The sequence below is a fragment of the Puma concolor genome, chromosome E1 (genome assembly GCF_028749965.1).
Source record: "Puma concolor isolate L17-30 chromosome E1, mPumCon1.1.hap2, whole genome shotgun sequence".
NCBI classification, from domain to species: domain Eukaryota; kingdom Metazoa; phylum Chordata; class Mammalia; order Carnivora; family Felidae; genus Puma; species Puma concolor.
The window spans coordinates 11552263-11576910 of NC_141680.1; the positions used below are offsets into that span (position 1 = coordinate 11552263).

Consider the following 24648-nt stretch of genomic DNA (forward strand, 5'->3'; position numbering starts at 1 on the left):
ACCTAGATTCTGCTGCCACATTGTGGGCACAGGGAGAACTGCACCGGTGAGCACCCAGACACGTAGCTGGAGGACCCCTCACACCACCCAGTGGCTTCAACCCTGCCAGTAGGCCACAGCTCTTCAGTTTGGAGCCCCTTAATCTCTTGCTAATGCCAATGCCAATCTCTTAATGATTTCGACTTGTCCTCAACAACAGCAGCCTGAGGGATCCTAAGTCTGATCACGTCCTCTGCTCAAAACCCTCCCTTGGGAAGCCACTCACAAGAGCCAATTTTAAGTAAAATAAAATGTTTGGAATTTTTGTGATTCAGTTGTTAAGGTCATTATTGAGAATTATATAAAATCATGTTAGAAACAAAGGTAATATCCAGAACTAAGCACTTCCTATTTTACAACATTCTGCTCATCTCTCTACACTTTCTTTTCCTTGCATCTGTTGTCTCCGTCTGGGGGAGATACTGTGCAATAAATAGTGTGCTTCTTCTGTCCACCTCTTCACAACTCCATGTTCAATGACTTTATGTTGACAGCTTTCAATCAGCCACTACAGGAGTGTTTACACCATGGAAACTGGCAAACACCACAGATCAGGCTGGATTTGAGGACTTTCTAGACCAGTGCCATCCAATAGGGAGAGAATGCAAACCACATATGTAATTTCACATCTATGAGTAGCCAGATTTAAAACAGTAACAGGAAACAGGTGAAATTAAAGTGTCTTTTATTTAACCCAGTATGTCCAAAATATTGTCATTTCAACATGTAATTAATATAAAGTAACTCAGGATTTATTTTACATTCTTTATTTTCATACTAACTTCAAATTCTGGTGTGTATTTGACACTTAAAGTACATCTCAGTTCAAACCAGCCACATTTCAAGTGTTCAACAAATTGTCCAGTGGCTGCTGTATTGGAGAGCACAGGTCTGGATTTAAGAAATCAATGGAGAAAATATTGATGATGGGGATTAAATTTTAATAGTGCTGAGGCTGAGAAATTTTCAATCCAATTAATGTAATTTGTTCAAGGATGAGGAACCAGTAGGCCACGTTACCAAATTTAATGACAAACTTACTGGGAAGAGAGTGGTATAGTAGGCTGAACAGTGACCCCCAAAGATTTCGGGTCCTAATCCTTGGAACTTGCAAATTTTTGTACTTCACAGATGTGACTAAAGATTGTTACGTGGACAGGTTAATTTTGATTATCCAGGTGGGCCCCAAATCCAGTCATTAGTGTCCTAATGAGGGATAGGCAGAAGGGGATTTGGTACACACGGAAGGGGCAGCCACGTGACCACGGAGGCAGAGGCAGGAGTCCTGTGGCCACAATCATGCAATGTCGACAGCCACCAGAAACTGTTAGACGCAAGGACTAGAGTCTCCACCAGAAGGAGCATGGTTTGAATCGTGATCTCAGCCCAGTGACAGGGATTTTGGCTTTCAGACATTCAAACTGTGAGAAAATAAATTTCTGATGTTTTAGCCACCAAGTCTGGTAATTCGTTACAGGAGCCCTGGGAAACTAGTATCAGCAGATGGGCTACAACTCCATTCGCCATATATCATGGTTGAATTACAACCACAAGTAGGCTACAAATACAAGAATTCAAAAAGATCAACAAAAGCATTCTGTGAAGAACACTTGGCTATGCAGAACTTATAGTGTACTGTATATCTTACTATTTGTATTTTCTATGCTATACCTCTTTTAGGCCAGCACAATTTAGAATAGCCCTGTGTGTGTGAGAGAGAGATACCAGATCTGTCTTGTATCCTCAGCACCCAACACAGAACCTTGCACATAGTAGGACACTCAAGTGTTCTGAATGAATGCTTTGGGCCTCAATTTCCCCCCAGTTCAGTAGGGTTCGGGGAATGGAATGGGCTCCTCAGGAAGGCAGGGCTGGTGCCAGATGCTGTTAGAGCACCTACCATGGGCAAGATTGGGCTGGAGGCAGTCTGATTCAGGGAGTCAGGTACGGGGGACCCCCAAGGGCTTGGGGACTACTCAGAATAGCTTAGTCCAGAGACAGGGTGTCTTGGAACTGCTGTGCAGAGACTGAAGCCAATGATACAGCAGGACCTGTTAGGGCTAGAGCCCCTTCCTGCAGCCTCTCCTGTCCCTCATTCCTGCACAGCAAAGGGCCTTTTTCCTTCAGGGACTAGAAAGAGCCCGAGTGTGGTTTTGTCACAGTTACAGTAGAGTCCCAGCTCCCCAGCCCTCCACATAAGCCCCCCATTTTTTGCCTGAGTCAGGGGCCTGGGCAGAAAGTGGAAGATGCCCCGCTTTGCCACGTAGTCTGGAGGACTTTGAGCAAGTCCTTCTCCCTCTCAGCTCCACTGCCTCCTCTCTGGGGCAACCATGGCCCCGCCCATCCTGCCCAGTGGCTACCCCTGCAGGTCCAACTAGTCACAGACCATACAGAGGCTCTACCTCACTGCCCTTCATATCCTCTCACCAATTTGTAGGACTAAGCCCTAGCTGGTCACTTGCTCCCTCTAGATTCTCTCTTCTGCTCTCTTAAATGGATAGTTAAGGGACTTGCCGGGTTTCTATTGCAAGAATTTGGCCAGACTGGTTTGGGCACTGGAAGTGCATGAGGGAGACTCCAGACTAAAGCTGACCAGAATCTGGCAGCCAGGACCGGGATCTGGAGGGACTAAAAACCCTCTGGGCCGAACCCCAGTCCACCTAAACACGTCAGCCTCATGCCTGTATCTGTATCCCACAATTCTGTAGTACATCTTGAAAGCAGGGACCAGAAGCGTTTTGCTTACTGTTGCGGCCACAGAGAGAGCTTGGCCAAAATACAGAAGAACCCAAGAACTGTTTAATGAGCAAAACCACTTGCCTACCTTTTACAAAGGCCAGGCTCTCCCCATGCTCATGTTGTCCCTCCTTCACTGGCACACAGCCTGTCTGATCACGCCCAGGAGGAAGGGCTTCAGAACTCAGCAAGGTGTGATCCTGGTTCCCGTAGGCCCACGGCGTCCTGGGCACCTGGACGCACGGTCCATCCTCCTCGGAGTAGGAGAGAGGGCAGCAGGCAGAGGACAAAACCACCTGCAGCCCTCAGCCCTACTGTCTCCTGTGGGGCCCTCCCTGGTAGGCAATGAACGCTGGCCTCCCCAGCCCAGGTTCAGAGTTAAGGAGAAAATAAAGGGATTAAGGAAGCACCAAGTCCTCTCTTATGACAGTATCAGACAACTGTTTCAAAATATATTAGATTTGGTTTTTATTGTAGAGCACACATATCAGGGCAAAGTGCTGCACACACAACTACAAATCATTTTTGGGAAAAAAGCTGTAAAAAAAATAAAACTGCAACTGCTTTAGTTATGCAGTCCCGACTTGAATCCACGCTGGCAAAGGAGTTCTGGCCCCTGAGAAGGGCTTCTCGATGGTGGCTGCCCCAGATTTCTGCAGCCTCAGGCCTGGGCCTCTGTAAGACAGGGCACAGGGCCCCTGGGGTGGTGGCAACCTGGGTACTGGGAGGGCCTCTGCTCTCAGCAGGCCTGGGGCTTGGCCCTGGCTGGCAAGGAGACATTCCTAATGAATCTACATCATCAGAACCTTGCAGCCTTTGAGGATCTGAGTAGGTAGAAACTGCCAAAGACTTTATTTTTTCCTTTTATTATTTCTTAAAAGCCCCTTCCCAGCTCCCACGCCCCTGAGGCAGAGGAGGCACCAACCCAGTCTGCAGTCCTGAGCTCTGGCCTTGGATGCATGCTACAGGCAGACGGGGGGGTGGGGGGGGGGGGTGGGCGCCTTCCTATGGGGATGACACGGAGAGAAGGCCCAAGCTGGCCAATGTAGGAGAATGGAAAGGGTTAGGAAAAAGCCAGGAGACCAAAGGAAAAAATAAAAACTCAAAAACAAAAGAAAACAAAAACCCTACCACACACCACAACAATTTTCCATACCCCAAATGCTAGACTTGGAAGGACACCAGTCCCTCTAGCTAGAAACAATTCCTAAAACTGCCCCGACATGGGAAGTCTAACTGTTCCGTACAATCACACGCATATGCTTGAAAGGAGCAACCCACCAAAGAGGCGTGCCCTCAGCAAGAAAGGTCAGGACCGCTGTAGCCAGCCCCTCGGCAGCCCAGGGACCTGTGGGCAGAGCAGGCCAGTGGGCGTGGAGGAAGCCCGGGGTCTCAGCCAATAACTTTGGGGTGGCACATGACTGCTGAAACCTCCACCCAGTCATTCTGAACAACTCTGCCGCAGGAGGAAGAGGGGGTTTGCGTGAGCTTCCAGGGCCTGGAGAGCGGGTGAGAGGTGGGAGGACAGCAGGCCTCCCGCAGAACCAGCAAGGAGCACGAGACCTCAACCCAGCACGCAGACATCAGTGGGAGGAGAAGGGGCAGAAGACTGAATTTCATTTACAACACTGAGAAGATTTACATTTAAAGCAAAACAAGAATTTTCTTAACCAAAACGTTTTGTTGTTTTTAAATAAACCCAGCCTGACACAGCCCCACTTGAGGACAGCTGCCCCTCACACCTCTACTGGCCACTCCGGCGTGAGCTTCTGTCCTCTACAGATGCCAACAGCCTTTCCATTTTGGAAGAAAACCAAGAACATGAGAATCAGGTCCCAACCAATTCTGTTCTTCAGCCTTAACAGGCAGCAAACCCAAGGAAAAAAATGTAAGGATCAAAAAACAAAAAATGAAAAATAAAAACAAAAACGAAAAAACCGAAACGAAACAAAAGGAGAGGGCAGCTACGTGAGGATCAACCAGAGTTCCCAGGAGGGCGCGGCAGGCTTCAGTGCCTCCGCATCTTCACCTTTCGGGCGGGGCTGCCTGCTGCCTCCGAGCAGTCCTCCCCAGACTCATAGGACTTGCGCCAGTAGTTCTCAGAGCTGAAGCTACTCCTCCGACGGTGTGTGGGCAGCAGCACCGAGCGCCGGTTCTCTTCCTTGTCCATTTCCAGGATCCGAGGCCTGCGAGGAAAGGGGTGGATGCAAGCGTTACCTCACACCCACCTCTGTGTCTGGGTGGAGCCCTCACCATCTGTGGGACGGCTCACCCAGCTGGGTGGTTCTGTGTGAGGGGCAGTACTGGCAGAAGTACTGGCAGAAGTACTGGCACTGTCTCTGTGCCCAAGAAGTGCAGTGGCCACACCTAGTCTTTGAAACACCTTCAATCACCCCGTGGGGCCTCTGTCCAGTACCCTAGGACACCACCATGGCTGAGACGCCAGACGCCAGAGAGGTGGCGGCCTTCCCTACCACAGCCTCTTAGACCCTGCACAGTCCTGCCATCACCTCCACTTCTCAGTCCCCGTTTGCATCACCACGTAGCTCCTGCCCACCCCTACTCTGCTCACTGACTCCACTAGGCCCTGAAACCAACAAGCTCCTTCTGCCTCACCGTTTCAGCCCAGTACTTCTGGTCTAGACCGGCCTTTGCACACGGCTTTCTCATTCTTCTCATCTCAAACACTTCCCCAGAAACCTTCCTGAATCGTTCTGAAATGGGTCCCTGTCCCTGGTCTACTATCTTTCAAGTCCCAAGCTTTCCTTCTAACATTTAAATACAACCACAAAAGCATTTGGGCAGACTGAATAAGGGAAGTCATGGGAAGGCCACGAAGCATTCCCACTTCTCAGAATCTCGGCTCAATCCCTTCTCTCCGTGGGGTACACGTAGTTGGTCACAGGTTAGGTGGGAATGCCACCAATGCCACTGACCTAGAGGAGGCAGACATAAATCTCAGAAAGGTGAACAATGCCAGACTCCTAAGCAGCTGACCCAGGCTTCCCCACCCATCTCACTCTGCAGCCAGGCCAGGGGGCTGCTTTGCTGGCCTTTGTGGAAAGTTTTAGGCTGAGTACCTGTGGGCAGCATCGGGATCTGCCTTGCGATGGGACCGCTTAGGCTTCAGAGCAAGGTCTCTGTTATTTCCTGATAGACGATCTGAAGCATAGCTGGGTGGTAACACGGAGCTGCTCAGGGACTTTGTTTCCAACCGGGGTGCGTCTAATCTCGTCCTGCAAAGGAAACACGCATGGGGTTATCAGTGGGCCTCTGGGGAGGGTATGGGCCCCATCAAACCAATTCTCTCTCCGGCCAGAGAGAGGGGAGTGCCAGCAGTCTCTACTCTGTGCCTCTGTCTCCTCGTGGTTCAACTAGGTCTGGCTGACTTGCAAAGACCCTCCATCTTAAGTTCGGGCTTAGGAATAGGACAGGAACACTTTTATGTGGAAACCTCTAATGATAGGGATCTGCTGCCCCAGGGGAAAGATCCAGGGCTCTCTCTCAGATGGACAAGGCAGCCCCGCTCACCCTACTCAGGCCCAGAGGGTTCTCTAGGGGCATCTACTCCACCTGCCAGAGTACTGAGGACCCTAAAATACTCTAGCAGATGTCTTCATCCTTCCCGGAAATACCAAGACAGGAAGGAAAGTTCCCCTGGTCTGAGCCTATGGAAGGAAAAAGAGACTCTCCTACACTCTCACACAGGAACACGAAGACTGTGGCAGAGCCAAGAGAGCCCAGGCCCAACTTAACATTCACACACTTGGCTCTGGTCCTACCACAGCCACCTGGCAGCTTTTGCTGGTTACAGGATGCTGACCAATCCAAGGCCAGGGGGCTTTTGAAGGCAAAGTCCCCACCTAGCACAGAGTGTGAGTTTCAAGAAACACACTGTCCAATACAAGGAGAACATGCACGTATGGATGGGGAAGACAGTGATGGGGGAGAGAGATGAGGAAGAGAGATATGGGGAAGAAGGAGATGGAGAAGGTGGGCAGGGAGGTAGTCCAGGGCAGTGATCTGAGTCCTTTACGAAGCCACGCTAGGAGGAAGCTAGCCTGGGAAACTTCAAAGAAGCCCTGAGGCTTCTTGGCTGATACAGAGAAGGCTGGCAAGTCAGGCTGGTGGCAGCAAGGGACAGGAGGAAGCCTGGGGTAGGGAGTGATGGGGACACATGTGGTAGAAGGCCCTGAGGCACCATTCCCAGAGGCAGCTGTGCACAACGTAGTCACCTGGTTCTGAGGAACGTGCTGTGGTCAGGGCAGAGCATCCTCACAATAACACTGCAGGCAAGACAGCAGGAGGGAAATCCAAGAGCTGCCCTGGCCTAAGCCACATGGTGTTCTTGGTAACAATTGTACCCAAACCCCACAGGTCCCCCTACCTACTCCCACTGGCTGGCCTGCTGTAAATAGATGAGGAAAACTAGGTCGGAAAGGTGATGAGTCACAGGTCCTGGAAATCATGGGGAAAAGGTTTAAGCCCAGGTGAGACGCCAAGCCTGACAAGCCCGAACCATAGGGCTTTGACCCTAGGCAGGGGTCTTTCTCTTGAGGCCAGCAGGGGGCGCCTTCTAGCTGGGAACCAATGTTCTAACACCCTTAGGCCCAAAGTGGTAGGCAGGCAGGACTACTTTCCCTGCCCCTTTGCTTTGGCCTCATGGACTGGGAAGCCAGAGTGGTCCATCTGTACTGACAGGCTCACCAGTCTCAGCCTCCACTCTGGGCACTCCAGGCTCAGGGAAGCAGGACCTACCTAGAAACAAAAGGAAGAAGATGCAGCACTAATGGTGCCTCTTAGAATCCAGGCTAGTAGTCACCCCTTTCTGGGCCTACTTCTCCATCTAAGCAAAAGAGGGAGAAATGCGGCTGGCCCTAGGAACTCTTTCCGTTCTTAAGGCTCTAGAAACCAAGTGGCCTCCTTCAAGGCTAAGATTCTTGAGAGGAGTACCAGGAAGAGGTGGTGCTAGGCAACACCCAGACATGAGGGTGGGAATTAAAATCACCAGAGTCCCCAAGGACCTCTTCTTTACCAGGTCAGGCCTCCCCCCACCTTCCCCCTGCCCCCACCTCAACCCTCCCCGCTGAGAGGTCCAGGTGGCAGAGATCAGCCCAAATGAGACACTGGCCATTAAACTTGGCTTAGAGTATTCTAAGCATGTGAAGCTTTATGGAGTAAAGTCCCCCTCAGGCCCTGTGGAGCTACTTCCAACACTAAGACCCCTCAGGTACCAGGAGCACATGCTCAGGACAGGAAAACCCCTGCAGGATGAAAAAGCCCCAACAAAGCTCTGGTGGGCAAGTTTTAGCACCCTGCAGTTGTTTCCTCAGGTAAGTGAGGGATGGCAAGGAAACCAAGAGCAGGGCCACCAAAGAGAGCCTGGCCTGCACACCTCTGAGGTTGGAAAACACGAGCACATCCTGCCACACAGGCACAGCTGGCACACACCGGTCCCTGAAGGGGCCTCCACCCTTCCTGAGCTGCCTTCTTGGGCGGCCTGTCTGCACAGCCAGGGACAGTGGTGGTGGCCTCTCACCATGGCTGCAGGACCACTGGAGAGGCTAGGGAGACAGGTGGGACCAGATGAGACTAGAAAGGCCAAGGACATGGACCGGCTCTGCTTCTAACTGCCTGAAGGAGGGGAAGAGAGTTGTTCCTTGTACATGATAGTTCCGCTGCCGTCAGGAGGCACCCTCGAAGAAGGGTTAGTAAAAGGTGACCCTACCAAAAACCTTGCCTCCTGGACCCACCTGGGGACATAAAAGTGTCTGGGGCCCTAAAGTGCTCCTGACACATCCCCTGGGGCTGTTACAAGTACATTTCAGAACAGCTGGAGAAGTTCTTGCCCTCCCTCCACTCCCAAAGAGCTACCATCCTGCAGGAAGCCAGGATAGAATAAGATCCCAAATGCAGAGCCCACTGGTAGCTTCATTTCTGAGCACATCCCTCTTAAAAGGCAGCTAACTTCCAAGAAGCACCCTAGGTCCCTCAGGATTCAGCAAACAGATCCATAAACTTGAAGTCAGGAAGGCCAATTCTAGCAGTAAGGGCTAGGCCTGGGCCTCCTCAGGTGGCAAGAGGAATAGAGACTTGCCTTGTAGATCTGAGTCGATATCCAGGGGTTACAGTTACAGCAAGGCACCCCAGGTAAGTGAGGTCACCCACGTGTCGGGACAGCCCTCAGGACAAAACAGGGATTGGGTCCAGGTACAGATAAAGCCAAAACAAAGGGAGGATGACAGCATTAATGTTAACACATTAACACGTGACCTAAAGGGAAGGAGGGAGTTGACTGTCCCAGGAGCTCCCCTCCTATTCCTTTATCAATCACTGAATGAATACTCCAGAGAAGCCACTGAGGAGGATTATTTCCACTGTGGGGATGGGGAAGCAATGCTAAATCAGAGACCAAATCACTGGCCTAAGTCACACAGCTACCATCCCATTATGGCCTCTGAAGCCCAGGTGGGCTCTCTGTACTACGGCAGAGAGCAGAGAGCTGGCCAGGCTGACCACCATTTCTGGGAGAAGAGCAACCAGTCTGCACCTCAGGCCTGGATGCCAACCATCCCACAACTTCTGGCTCCACCCTCACGCCAAGCACCCCTGTGCTTTGTACAAAGTGGGACTTTCCCATGGGAGTGAAGAGGCAGGCAGCAGGCCTGAGTGCCCCCTTGTCTACTAAGTGATCGGGGGCCTCTAGGTCTAAGCTCTAGCACCTCTGAGAATCAGATTCCCACACAACCCCAACCTGTACCATTGTCTCTCTGGCAACAGTGCCCACCCTCCATCTTCCACCAACCTCCCTCCAACATCACACTTCACTCCCCACAAAGCAGCTCTGAGACAGGTGTAGAAGCCTGCTATGGTCAGGAGGGCCTAAAAGGCACATGAGGCGTATATCCTGAAGAAAGGGGTTCCATAACCAGGCCTGCAAGATAACCAGGTCCCAAAGACCTCTCCAAATCATTCAGTCTAATGACCAACATGTCACACCACATACTTGCAACCCAGAGCTCCAGGAGCCAGGGCCCCCCAGATGACAGACAGACAAAGGGGCCAGCATCATGGGTGACTAGGAATCCCCTTGTTCAAGCCTGGTAAGCCTTGATATCATCCTCTAGGACACCAGATAGCCAGACAACAAGCTTGCTTTCCCAGCCTGGGCCAGTGAATGACGTATTTCCAGGTTTCCCTCTCCTCCCACTCTCTGGGCCTCTGCTCACACCTTACTTCGAATAAACAGTCTTCTTCATCCCCTACCCTTGCTTCATCAGAATCAGAGGGGAAGTATGGTGAGAAAGGGGCTAGAAGAAGCAGACACAGCATTCTTGAATTTAACCATCCCTAGCACCACTGCTGCCCCAATTTACAGGTGAGAACACAGAACTCAGATAACCAACCTGTATTCAGTGAGGAAGGGGTAGAGCCAGGCCAGGAGCCTAAGCCAGTTTCATGCCCAGGTGGTCTTAGCGCCCCCTCTCCCCCTCCCCACTGTTCCTTGTGCAGGATATACACACATAGACACACACACACTCACTGGACCAGGAAACAAAAGTGGGTTAACCCTTGGACCAGGGGACATGAATCATGGAGATAGAAGCCACGGCTTGGGTCTTGGTGGGGGCAATGTCCCAGGCCTAGTCAGGGAAACCTAGAGCTAGCCACCCCTCCCCATGCCCAGAGGGACAAAGCCCAGAACGAACCCTCCATTCTCACCCTCCACTCACACACACAGAATCTCACATTTGGACCACTCTGTTTTCCGGGACAGTCTCCCCCTGACCCCTGGACCCCTTGGCCTGAATGACCAAATAAACCGTTTAGCTCACTCAACCTCCTACAAACAGTCTCTCTCATGCAAACCCCACACTCCACTGCTTACTGGCACACACCAACCTTGGTTAACATTTGGCAAATAAACCTCTAGATGTTCTTCCCAGCTTCAACCCACTCTGAGCCGAGCTCACTTGACCAAAAGCAAAGAAGTGGGTTATTTACAGTCTTGAGCCACTTTATCTGATTGACTGGAGAACCATGCAGGAATACAAGTCTTGTAGGCAGATTTGGGACAGCTGTGGGTACCTTCTGTAGACCAAGGGACTGGGTGCCCTGGCCACCAAGTGGAAAGCCATGAAGGCCCACAAGCCATCTCCTGATGATCAAGAGTTATCTAAGAACTCCTTCCCACACTACCCCTCAACTACAGAGAGCCTCTATACACTTCCTGCCTTCTAGCCGTTTTTGCCTGCCCAGCAATTTCTAGCTTAGGAGCCAGATCTACCAATCCTGTCCCAACCCACCCTCGCATCCCACTAAGCTGGATTTAATTTTTTAATTAAAAAAAAAATTTTTTTTTTTTTTTTTTTTTTTTGCTGGGTCCCAGCAGACCTACTTTGTGCTTTTAAGACCATGCTTACTTTGCTTGTGGTGTAATGGCATGCAAAATGCCAGCCTATTATATATCAGCAGACCCAAGTTCAAGGCCTTACTCAGCCATTTATGGTTGTGACCCCAACAGACTATAACACTAAGCTGCAGCCCATGGATTCCACTCATGTGGAAGCTCTCAGGTGGTCACTCCCAGCCTCCCAGTCCTCCCCGTGAGAAACGACAGTACCACTCACATAAAGACTTGGCACCAATCCCATTCAAAGGTGCTGCATTTTGTTGAACCAAAAAGCACCTGGTGGCCAACTACCCATTTCCTACCATGAGGCCTTTAAAAGGACTGTCCCAGCTCTGACTCACCTGAGCTGGTGACAGAGCCCCCCCCCACCAGGCTCTCCCACAACAGCCTGTGCAATTGTTATCCAAACTGAAGAGAAGGCAGGACTGGCTCCATCCCCCGTGCTTCCGAGAAGCAGGGCCAGGATGCTCCCCTTTTCATCTTGTCACCTACTTGTCCTTTTCCAAGACAAGCCTATACAGCTACTCTGGAGCTGCTCCTCATTCACCTGAATTGTCCTCCTCTGATACTTCCTCTGGGCCAGGCCTCAATGCTGGGCCCGGATGACAGGGATCTCCGACCCACACAGAACGCAGATTTTGGAAAATCACAACAGCAAGCATATGGGCTATAACAGTCTACAGCGGCGGGGAGGTGCACTGAGAGAGCTACAGGTATGTGTATGAGGCTTCCTGCATGTCAAAACAGTTAATACCTGAGCCTCGAAAGATGGCTAGGTTAACCAACTTTTAAGCATATGCACATGGGTCATTTGCAGGGTAGGAGGAGGACGATAGATGAACATGTTAGATGGGATCAAACTGCTGCAAGAGCCCAGGATGTAAGTCCGTGGGCCATACTAAGAACTGCAAGTACGTTAACATACGCGAAAACTCCAAGAAATTAGGCTGGGTGGATAGGCAAAGCCCAACAAGGATTTTACCCTGGGCCTCTCATCTGGTCACCTGAGTTGGCTCCCTAAAGTTGGGCACTACTCTAGCTCAGCTGCCCTGGGGGAGCTGGGGGCTACCCTCCCACTCCTCTCCAGCCCCCTCATACCAAAGCTCTGTGCTTCTGCTCTCTAGCCCAGTCTATGGCGGACTCCTGGGCCCATTCAAGTCAAAAGGTCAAAGTGTACCAGTCACCCACAACAGTCATTCTCCAAGGTCAGACCACTGCCAGGGGCCCCACTGGCCAAAGAGCTTCCAGGAGGACCTGTTAACTCCGTAGGCTCCCTAGCTCCCCTGAGACACATCTGACTCAGCCAACCTGGGACGGCAGCCTGGGAAGTCAAGCATGGAAGCCATCATTCAAAAGGAAAGAAACAGCTGGAAGAATGACCTCCAGCTATGGCTACTTCCATGTGCACCTCTGGTGAAGATTTCCTGGGGATAAGCTACTATGAGGCTTGGAGGAGCACCTGGCAAGTTGCTGCTCTGGTTTTACATCACTCTGGGAGTTCCTCTCCAAGTGCCTGGCCTAGGTGGATCACTTGTCCCAGCCTAAGAAGAAATGAATGCATAGAAGAGGCCAGAAGGGAGCTACACTCTGGGCTCCATCACTTCTGTGTTCTGGGTTTTGGCCTATGCTGGGAACCACAGGAAAAGAAAGCAAAAAGGCAGATAAAAACCCTTTTTCTAATGAATTCCCGGAATATTCTTAGGCTAGAGGGGAGATGCTGCCAGCTCCCAAACAGACCCATGTCTGGAGCTGTCACATGTGCCTGGTGCTCTGCAGGCACCATAGGCTTGTCAGTTTTGACTTGACAAAATGGCAGAGCCATGCCAAAGAGACTTCATCACCACATTATTCTGGAGTTCTGAACCCAAAAGGCCAAGATGCTCAAGTTATAGACTGAAGTTAAAACTATCTCAGCTCAGGTCATGAGTTCATGAGTTCTACCCATACATCAGGCTCTGTACTGATGGAGTGGAGTCTACTTGGGATTCTGTCTCTCCTTCTCTCTGCCCCTCCCGTGCTTGTGCGTGTGCTCTCTCAAAATAAATAAACTCAAAAAAAAAAAAAAAAAAAAAAAAAAAGGAACACAACTCCTAAGCCCCAAGCTGGACTAATTTGAGCATAAAACAAATACCCGTAAATCCATATGGGTATAAGTAAACAAATAAAGAAAAAAAGAAATATACAAATGAGAGAGAAGAAACAAAACCTTCCTGCAGAAGAATTCCAAATAACTTGTGTAGCGATTCCCCCCCAAGGGAGGTGGAGCTAACTCCTCACTCCTTATTCATGGGCTGCAGGTGGCGACTTCCCTCCTGAGACAGGGGAAATACTGACTTTAGAGTGCAGAGAATCGGCGAACACAGCCTCAGCCAGATGTGCGAGGTCAACATCAACAGCGATTAAGTCCTATGCCCTCGATAGAACATGAAGAGAACGGGGCTTTACCTCTGTAGATTCCCTCCCCCAAAACCCTAACCCCAATCTAACCATGAGAAAATGGTTAAATTCTAATTGAGAGATATTCTACAAAATACCTGGCCAGTCTGTTATCACGAATAAGTTTAAGAAACAGTCATAGCCAAGAGGAGCCTAAGGTGACATGACAACTAAACGTAATGTGGCACCCTGGAACAGAAAAGTTATACTACGAAAAAACTAAGGAAATCTCAATAAAGTAGGATTTTATTAAAGTATCAATACTGCTTTTTTGACTGCAATGAACATATCATACTAATGTAAGATGGTAACGACAGAAACAGTAGTATGAGGAGACTCGCAAAGAGACTCTACTACCTTTACAATTTTCTGTAAATCTAAAGCTATTCTAAAAAATTGTACTTAAAAAAAAGACAGTAAGCTATAAGACATCGTGTTCCAGCTTGGGGGGGGGGGGGGCAAGCATTGGTGCTGCTTTCCTCACTGATGTCTGTACAACCCTGGACAATCATCTAGTCTCTCAGGACCCCGCTCTAAAGACAGACTTGTCTTGACCCAGCATCTGCTTAGCTCAGTCCATTCCCATACCTCACGAGCAGAGAAAAAGAAGCACTGAAGAGGCCAGGTCAGTACATCCCTGACTCCCTGGCCAGAGAGGAGGGACAGTCACAAGCTATGTGAAGGCTGAACACTACAGCCTAATGCCCCACCTTTGTTTTCTCTTCTCACTCCCTGCTCCTCCTAGAAGTGAAAACCCAGGCATTTTTAAATCAGGCTGCTAAGGCGCAGTCTAAAAATAACCAGCAAGAGCACATGTGACAAATCAGAACCAAGGAGATGGGGAAAAAAGAGGCGGAGGGAAGGTCTGGAAGAGGGGTCCCCAAATAAGACTATGCCTATAAACACTGGGAGCATGTGCTTTTGCTCAATCCCCGACTCCCAAGTTAAGCAGCCACAGAGCTTAATTTTCCAATGAAAAAAAACAAAACAGCTTTTTCCTCACGGAATTAAAAAAGTATGAAACCTTATAGCCTTTTCCTCTCCCAGGCTTCATGCTGCCATGCTACTGATAAAGAGAAGCCAAGTTCTAAGGGAAACCAGACCTACATCTCCAGACAGGCCTGCAGGTGCCAGACAACGGGACACTTACTTCCTGAGGATGATGACCGCTCTGCGCTCCTTGATGTCCTGAGGCCGTATGCAGTGAGTGATTTCATCAGCAGCATATCCACTGAAAATAAACACAGAGCATATGAGCTTGGAAAGTGAACAGACAACCAAAGTTCCTACAAGGTAAAGAGACAGAAATATGGTCCAGGTCTTAATAGACACCTCTACCCTATTATTTTGAGAGGTTCAAGGATCTACATGGAAAGGGAAATAACCTCATAGGCTCTAGCATGATCCACTCAAGAACAAAACCTGGGATGAGGCAAAGGCAGGCTTTGAGGCAGACACCAGCGCAGGAATCTCCCCACACAAGCCAGGAGCCCTTCTTTTAAAGGACCCCCAAGACGGTACACCTTTAGTCACTTCGGAGGCAGCGAGAGTGACTCAGGCCAGACCTTGGTGAAAAGACAAAGTGCATCTCCTCCGCTTCTTCCCTCCCTTCCCCCTACCTTTAGGCATGAAGAGGAAGCCAAGGAAGACACTGACAGCCCTGAGTCACCAAAGAGAACTAAGGCTGCAATGTTCAAAAAGAGAATTTGTGTACTTGAAAACAAGCTTTCAAAAACCTCCATTTGGGGGGATCCAAAATCTTGAAGACAGCTGTGTTTGGGATATTTTAAGAATTCCCATCACACTCAAATATCTATTTATTTTCACCAAGTTACACAATTTTTAAAACTGCTTAGACCAATGAATGTGGGTAGATGACTGTCCTCTTCACAGCTAACATCTTTCCGATTTGAAACCCTGGAAGCAAACTCAGCATCCTGAGCCTCCTCACATGCCCTCACCCAGAGGCACTCCCACCCCAAGTTCGTCTGCCGAGCTGAGGCAGCTCTACACAGCCAGACACATGCTCAGGCACAGGCCTAGTGGGAGGTGAACACCTTCTTAGCCTGCTCTTGCTCAGCATCCCCCTGGACCCCCCAGACCACAAATTTTCCTCTCCATGGTTGTAACCAGCTCTCTTAAGGGCAGCTATAAAGACACCTGTATAGCTGTCAGAAACACTGCAGGCCAGGAAAGAACTCCTCAAAATGGCCAGACTGCCGCAATGTGGGCAAGAACTAGAAGACAAAAAAAAAAAAAAAAAAAAAAGAAGAAGAAGAAGAGGGAAAGCCCTCTGATTTGAGGCCATGCTGGGAAGAGACACAGAATCTTTATCTTAAATATTTCCCCTCCAAGCTCCTCCTAGGCCAGAGGTTTTGAGGGTTTTTTTTTTTTTGTGAACACCAGTCCTAGGAGAGACTATGGACAAACATCCACAGTCAAATCAGTTTGAAAAATATTGAAGAGTTTAGTATGTTAAAGAATCTGAGAATTACTACAGCAAAAGAATCTGCTGACTTTGTTTAACTGAGCACTGACCAAGAACCTTCTCTCAAATAACACCTATTAATATCTGCAGGCCTACAGAAATGCCACAGGGAGGAGCTGAAGAGACCTGAGTTAAAACCTGAGTTTTGTCACCTTCTAGGCTTTGTGACCTTAGTGAAGTCACTTGCTGGGCCTAAACCCGTTTCTTCATCTGTAATAAGGACAGCAGGTTTCGGTGTTCACTTTGTTATGCTTTAATACTTAGGTATTCTTTTATGACTACTAATAACAACAAGATTTATTTTTTTTAATTTTTTGAGAGAAAGAGAGTGTGTGCAAGCAAGGAGAGAGGAAGAGGAACAGAAGGAGAGGGAGAATTCCAAGCAGACTCCAAGTTCAGCACAGAACCCGTTGTGGGGTTCGATCTCATGACTGTGGGATCAGGACCTGAGCCGAAATCAAGAATTGATTGCTTAACCAACTGAGCCACCTAGGTGCCCCAACAATAACAAGATTTTAAAGGGGTGGACAGAATTAGAATTCCCTTCCAGGCAGAATTAGAGTTGTAGGACCACGTGGTTGGCACCCCTGGAAGCTATAGGGCTGCTGTGAGAATTAAGTTGGATAATGCAGTGTGCCTGGCACTGCACTCCCATTTACCAAGCACACGACCCAAGACAGAGGGCCCTGGACCACCCTGGGGCAAGCTAAAGACTTGGGCTCAGCACCTGCCAAGGAAATGTGATCTGGGTTCCTTTTGCAGGGATATGCCAGCAGAAGAGGCCTCATGGGTCCCATTCCAGGGCTAGGAGTTCCAGAGCTTGTCCTAGGCTCCTGTCACTCCACATTGGAAGAATGCAACTGTGGGCTGCAAGACTGTTCTGTATAAACACAGGACATCCCCAGAAAGAACTAAGTCCAATTCTCCAAAGGTAATCCAAGGCACATTTTTTTTTTTTTTTAAGTTTGTTTATTTACAGAATGAATGAATGAATGAATGAATATGGAGCAGGTTCTGCACTGTCAATGCTGAGCCCAACATGGGGCTTGAACTCCCGGAACTGTGAGATCATGACCTGAGCTGAAATCAAGAGTTGGACACTCAATCAATCGACTGAGTCACCCAGCTGCCCTCAAGGCACATTTCTAAGGCCTGAGCCTACAGTACTGGCCATAGGCAACCTACTGTTAACAAGTATCAATCAGTCCATTTGACGTGGCTATAGGCACCTGGGGTCCTCACCTCCCATCTTCAACAAAGAACCATTTCCCTTAATGCAAAAGGAGCAAAGCCAGACGTTTGTCACACCTTAACTGCCCCAACCTCCCAAAGGGCTCCAGGATGAAGAATAAGCCATGCCAGAATTCTGCCACTGAGTTCAGGCCTCAGAGGAACTAGTATGGAAGGAGGACTATACAGGCCCCCAGAAACGACCAGGGCACTGAACGCACCTGAATGGCTCATTAGCACCGGTCTTCTAGAACTTCCTGGCAGCTGTGACATAGCCCACTGACCCATCCTCAGCACCTCAGGCTCCTCTAGGAGCAGGAGGCTCTAAGTCCTGGCCAAGAGAAGCTCTTCTGGTTAAACTTCAGCAGAAAATGTCCAACAAAGACCACAGAAGATTATTCACTGCTAAGGAACCTACAAGAGAAACTGTCTGAAAGTCCCAATCTGCCAGCTTGAAACTTAATATGCTCTGGGTCCAGCCCTACCCTTGGCATGAAGAAAAGTTCCAGTGCCTCCTGCTCTTTTGTTTTCACAGGGAAGGGAGAAGAGGAAATACTTCATGCTGGTCAGCCTCCTGCTCCCTCCTGAGCCCTTTCAAGATCTCCCCACCCCACGTAGCAGTGACCACATGCCACAAGCATCAAGAGTGACAGAACCTGGCTCTGCCACCCACTAGCACTATGCCTTACAGGAACTCTTGAGAGTCGCCCCCATCCCCCGCCCCAGGAAGCTTTCCTCAAATCTCCCAGACTGAGTTCCCCCCACACCATCCACCTACACCCCTCTACTATGTTTGGCCTCATGGAAATTGTGTTTTCTCTACGAGACAAAGCGCTGCAAAGGTCTTATTTATCTCTGCACTCAGTTGTCCCTAAATAAAATGTATGTTAAGCTCAACTATTCTCAGTTTCTACATCTAAAAAACAGATCTCACAGGAGATCCTTCCTTAGAAGATTAGATGGAGGTTAAATGAGGAGTCTGAAAAACTCTAAGGTACTGTGCAGGACTGTACACCTCTCTTCTAGGAGACAGTTTTGGAGACTGTTAAGTTTTGGTTGTTAAGGCACATTTCCAAGATGGCCACCAATGCCCATCTACTCTGTGCCCTGCCCAGGACAGAACAGAACCAGAGATGGAGGGACTGGCCAACATCACCAGGACTGCCTAGTGACTGCCTCCCTCCAACTACAGCTACCTGCTCTGGGCAGCCCCCAGAGGTCATGCCACTGATAGGCCTGCAGGACTAAGAAACTTAGGTTTTTGGGGACAGCATGCCAGCCATATGGGCACAAGGGTGGGATTATGAGCTCACACTCATTATAACCAGACCCAAACTTCTAAAAAGACATATGACCTAACTTTATGAGAAGTCCTAGGACTTTCTGATACATAAGGAAGGTTGGCCTGCTTCAGATCCCAATTCTCTACACATCAAGGTATAAATAGATAGTACCTGAGCACTGAAAGCATCTTGTCTCCAGAGACACTTTACCTAAACTTCAAGCATTCAATAATGTAGGAAGAAATTCAATCTTCGGTAACAACTCTATGGCATCAACAGCCCCATTTTGCAGAGGAAAACTAAGGCCCAGAGAGGTTAAGAAACTTACCAAACGTCAAACAGCTAAAGTGGGGACACTGGAACTCTAAATCCAACTCTGATTTCAGTATCTATGCTATACTGATTTTTGGTTTTTTGGTTGGGGGGGAGGAAGTAGGTAATGAGGAGTAGAGAGAAAAGCCCATCTGCGTTTTCTGATCACAAGATCCAATCTGCCCTGAGGGCCGCACTGGCCTCAACAAATGACATTCACATACCCACCATCCCCAAAGAAGAAATCTCCAAAGATGAGCCCATGCCCCCAGACAGCTAGCACCATACCACAGCGATGGATGCACACTGATTGCCCACGCCAGAAAATGGCCAGCTAGCCCTGAAATTTTTATGGCCTATTTACTTTATGCTTGCTCTGAGTTTCATGATTAAGCCCATGGTTCACCTGCTAGCTTCCTTTCCTTTGCTGCCTTCTGCCTTCTTGTTAGGCTTGGCAGAACGAAGGCCAGTCAACCCCCCTGGCCCAGGGGTCCTCCTGGGAATGCACAGCCCTGACTTCATCCTAAGGTTCCTCCCCCTCCTGTGGAATCAGAAGATCGCACACAAGAGATGTGGCCCAGGACCTATCTGCCCTACTTTCCCAACTATTTTAAGCCAGAAAGCTAAATTCTGCTTTCAAACAGCTGAACAACATCAGCCCTTGGCCCAGAACGGACAGGGGTGCCCACTCCACCCGATATCAGTTATTACCTGGAAGTCACAGGCTTTGCTCACCTCTGCATGTGCCATGGTTGGATGGTAACAGTCATTTCCAGGCAGGTGGCTAAGGCCTAGGTCTCTAGGCATGTGACCACCACAACCACAGACCATGCAATAGTGATTAAAAGTAGCAGCAAGCAAGCAAGCAATTAGGCTTGAGGAAATTATTCTAATTAATCCAACTGAAATCTGTTTTAATCTGCCCATTCACCCTACAGAGAACAGGAGAAGGAACACAAGAAAAGGTGATATGAAAAAAAGATAAAAAGAGACTTAAGTCCCCAGAGAATAGCACTAAGAGGTGACCCAACTAGGCCCAACATGGAAAGGTCACAAAACAAGCAAACAAAAAACAACTGGGCTTGGAAAGAAGTTTGAAGCACTTCCAGAAGGGTCTGTGAGGCCTTGCTCTAAATGTCCACATTTGGACACTGCTGAGTCAATGTTTGTCACACGCTAACATCTACACCGACAACTATTAAATATAAAACTGTATCCCTGCCATGTTGCCTTGGACGAGTGCAGACTCCACTGCCACCAACAACCAATGTCTGTGAGGAGAATTACTAGAACCCCTCTCTACCTACAGAGAACCACTACTTTCATCAGTCCCTCCCTTCCAATGCAGACTTAGGGCTCATCACTCTGCGCTGGGATACATACCAGAAAGTGACAGAAAGCATCCCCTCTTACCAGTTTGGGGAAGAGACCAAGCAGCATTTAAAGAGAATCACTAACAGACAGGTGTTCACCCACCTGCATACCAAGTAAACTAGAGTGTTAAGTGAGCAGGTGCTGGAAGATTAAAATTAGCAGGGCATCCAGAAGCCTGAAGCAGAGGCTCTCAACTGGGATGATTTTGCCACCCCGCCCTGGGACATCTGTGGTCATCATGAAGGTGATACTGGTATTTAGTGGACAAAGACCAGGAATGCTGCTAAACATTCTACAATGCACAGGAGAGCCCCCACAAAACAAAGACTCGGCCAGTCCAAAATGCCAACAGTACTGCTACTGAGAAGATCTGACCTAGAGCTTTCCCATGGCATGCCTCACCAGAATCTCTACTTCAGGTCCTGGTTGAATCTGAGGACTAAAGACAAATTCCATCAGCCTCAAGTCAGCATCCACCTGCCCCTCATCTTACCGATGGCCACCCTCTGGTACTGCCACCAAAGATGCCAAGCTCTCCCTGCTTCTTTGCTTGGTTAACTTCTAGTCACCTTAGTGCCTTACTGCCCTCAAGTCCTATCTTTCTGCTTCTGAAAACTTCTAACACTACAAAATGGCTTAAAAGGTTCTCTGCCCTCCCACCTTCAAAGTACTTCTGCAGCTACCTTCCTGGGCTTCCATTAAGCTGTGCACTCCATGAAGAGAAGAGCCCTGTGATAGGGTCCACCAAATCTCTAGCCCCTTCCCCCAAGAAGGGAGCGAGGAATCATTACATGGTTGTATATGAAAGCAAACACCCATTTAAGTGTCTACCCTGTGCCAGGCTCTGTATGAAACACCAAATCACCACATAGGCTTTGGAAGCTGGCATTAACCCCACTTTACAGATGGGAAAACCAGCTCAGAAAACGCCCACAAGATCCCAAAGCAAATGAGAGCTGAGCTGGATTCAAAGCCTGGGGCAGCACTTTTCAGGACATGACTGAACCTCCCACATTAACTCCACAGCCAAGTCAGAATCCAGGAAGGGACTGGGAAAGCTTTAGGACTTTACTATTCCAAGGAAAAGATGAAGAGAATTTTCCTGATGATGCAATCCTGCTGATCACTAACAGACCTGCATTTTAAGAACTTGAAACTTCTGCTCTTCAATACAAGGGTGTGCATGTGCGGGGAGGGAGGGGGGGTAAGGTCTCAGTCACAAACCGCCTCTTGATCTCCCCATTACATACCCAACCACCGCTAGACCTCCTTGAGGATCCATGACTATGCAGAAAATTAATATCCCCTTAAGAGACTAAATGGCCTTTATGTGAGGTCCTTTTAGCATCAAGAGCCATTCTATGAAGTCAGACACCAAACTGCCCTACACAGCAAGCCACTTGTGAAGGTCTGCTCTGGAAATCCCATCTTAAAAGGCTCTGCTAAGACATCAATCTGGCAGCGCCACTTAGATCTGAGGACAAGCTTGGAAGCTCAAATGACAAAGGGGCACCTGACAGATAAGTGGCCCTCTAAGTTTCAGATGCCTAAGGAAGCCAGAGTAGTGTTTCTGCTACCACTGACTTCCCAAACTTTCCCATCAGAAGACCTGGAGTATCGCAAAGCTCCGCTGCCACCCCCAGATAGAGAAGCAGCCTCAGCTGTTCAACTGAAATGAGATAGATGACCTGCCTCACGTTAAGAGGTCTCCAAAGACCTGCTTCTCCCCATGACCAGGGCCTATAGCACTGACTTCAAAGGTTAAGCTGCTCACAAAAATTTGGTGTGTCCTGATCCTGTACTAGAATCCAGTGGTCAACCAAGCTGCTTTGAGCAGCTGCAGTCTCGATCCCCTAAGAGGTTTTGGGGATTACTGAAGTACCCTGCTAGATTACTCGTTTTAAGGCTAGAAGGGCTCTGCTTCAAAACACATTTTCTGCTTCATATAAACAACAAAGGTGTCCCAGCAGGCAATCATTTTGGGGGGCCAGACTACGTAATTCTCAGCAGGATCTGGGGCCCAAAACAGGCCAAGAACCTAAGCTCTGTGTCTGACACAACTATAAGGCCAAATACCAGGTAGAGAGATCCGCTTTTGTTTCATATGGCCCCGGTAGCAGGTAACACATTCTTACAAAAGGCCAACGGGCTCTTCTGCAGCCGACGGGGGCGGAATTTTCAGTCTGCTTGCTGCACTCTATTTATGCCCCAACCACTAATCTGTTCAACTCCAGGGAAGTCACTCCCCATATTGGAAATAGAGAACGTGTACCAGTTCAACACTTTTGAGAACGTTCCTCTGTAGTTTCTGTTAAGGAATCCTTAAACATTTCCTCTGTTTAAAAAAAAAACAAAAACAAAAACAACAGAATGGCGGAGTTGGAAAAACTTTTAAATAGAAATTCAACTCATTTTCTTAAAAACAGATTTGAAAACAGAGGCCGAGAAAGGAAAAGGGACTTGCTAAAAATCACACATAGAAAGACACTCCTAAAATCCTAGCCTTCTAGAAATATGCCTTTGTATTAATTCTTGATCAAGTGTGCGATCACTCCAAACCTGCCCTCGGGATACAAAATTCTGATTGGTTCCCTGACCCCTCCCTGCTTTCTTACTAGCGGTTTTAAACGCAGACCCCTTTCCTCCTCACCCTCTTCACCCCAAAAAGCAGAAGAATGGGTCAGACTGTAAAGTGAGGGCCATTTGCTGCTGCCTCCTGGGTGAGGGTGGGCAGCTAAGGCAGCAGGATTGCAAGGCCGCCCCCTCCTCCCAGGTGGGTTACCTGAGCACAGTCACGCTTCCCCTGCGCACCGGCAGAGAAAGCACAGGTTCCGACACTCGGATAGGCTTGAACTGGAACTTGCAGCCGAAGCAGAGCGCAGAGTCGCTAAAGAAGGACACGGACACGATGGGGCGCTCGAAGATGTGGATGGGGTCCACGTGAGACACAATGCAGCCGCCGGGCTGATAGTCGTTGATGACGGCGCTGTTGACGAAGCCCTCGGGGATGACGCGGTGCTCCACCAGCTTCTGGATCACCAGCTGGTGCACCCACTCGGGGATCTCGTCCACATCGCCCGGCGGGTAGAGGCGCTCCTGGCCGGGCCCGCGTTTCTGCAGCTGGGCGCCGTACGTGTAGCCCTCGCCGAAGAAGTACTTGTTGCGCAGCGGGGCGCGGTCCACCGTGTGCTCGTTGTACAGGCCCTTCTCGGCGCGGGACACCACCTCGTCGATGCGGGCCTCGATCTTGGCGCACTCGTCCTGGCTGAAGAGGCGCATCTGGCGAATGCCGCTCTTCACCTTGCGCGCCTCCTCCTCCTTCTGCAGCTGCTGCTCCTCATAGTCGCTGCGCTCGGGGTCCGAGTCCTCCTGGTATTTGCGCTTGGCCCCGGACACCGGGTAAGGCTCGGCGGCGGCGGCGGCGGCGGCAGCGGCGGCTACGGCGGCGGCGGCGGCGGCCGCTGCCTCCCGGCTGCCCGCCTTATAGTTGTCCCGGGACGTCATGGACTTGAGCTTCTCACGCAGGTCCGTGTAACCGCTGGCGGCCGCCATGGCCCCCGCGACGCTGCTCTAGGGTCCGCCGCGGCGGGAGGGGCGGCCGGGCATGGCTCTCGGAGGACGCGCCCCGACGCCCCCGGAGGAAAGGGGTTCCTCAGCGCCAGGCCCCCATGCGAGGCCGGAGGGCCCGGGGGGGGCGTCAAGGGGCCGGGCGCGGGGTCGGGCCTCAGGGGCGGAGGGTCATGCAGCGGTGGCGGCAACGGGGCTTCCTCCTCCTCCACCTCCTCCACGTCCCAAGGAGCAAGGGCGCCGGCAGCGCCTCATGCCGCGGAGGGCCGCTGCGGAGAACCGACCCGACTCCCAGCCAGACCCTCGGACGCCCGGCCCAGCCCGCACTTTAAAGCGCTCCTCACGACGTCACGGGCCGTCCGCCCGACGTCCGCCAGCGCCGCTCCTCAGCGGGCTTCTCAGCGCGCACGCGCAATGCCGCCGGCCACCGCGGCTCTGCGCGCAGCAAGCATGCGCGCGCGTGTAGGCCGGGTCACCAGGGGTGCCGGGCGCAAGCGCAGATGGGGACCGCTCGGCGTCCGCCGCCCCTCCCCCACTCACTGAGGCGCTCCAAGGGAGCACCCTCAAATAGCAACCTGCCTTCTTGTCGTGCCACCTCCGCGACCGAAGGGCTCCCTCCACAGGGGTGCGCTCACGCTGTCAACGCTGTCGCTGTGCTGCGTCACGGCATTGTCTAAATGCTCGAAAACGCCTCAGCCCTAAACGCGCAACCACCGGGGAACCGCCACAACCTAGGCTGCCCGGTCACCGCCCCCTTTGGCGTTTCCTGT

General features: G+C 50.2%; 1 protein-coding gene across 1 annotated transcript; it reads right to left on the reverse strand.

The window, feature by feature from the left end:
• Positions 1-3218: 3218 nt before the first annotated feature.
• Positions 3219-24642, reverse strand: ALKBH5 (alkB homolog 5, RNA demethylase). Its single transcript, XM_086686189.1, has 4 exons — positions 23094-24642; positions 14775-14855; positions 5856-6011; positions 3219-4961 (listed from the first exon to the last, which is right to left on the reverse strand). Exons 1-4 carry the CDS (start codon positions 23861-23863, stop codon positions 4784-4786), a joined length of 1185 nt encoding a protein of 394 aa, XP_086542315.1. The 5' UTR covers positions 23864-24642; the 3' UTR covers positions 3219-4783.
• Positions 24643-24648: the final 6 nt, after the last annotated feature.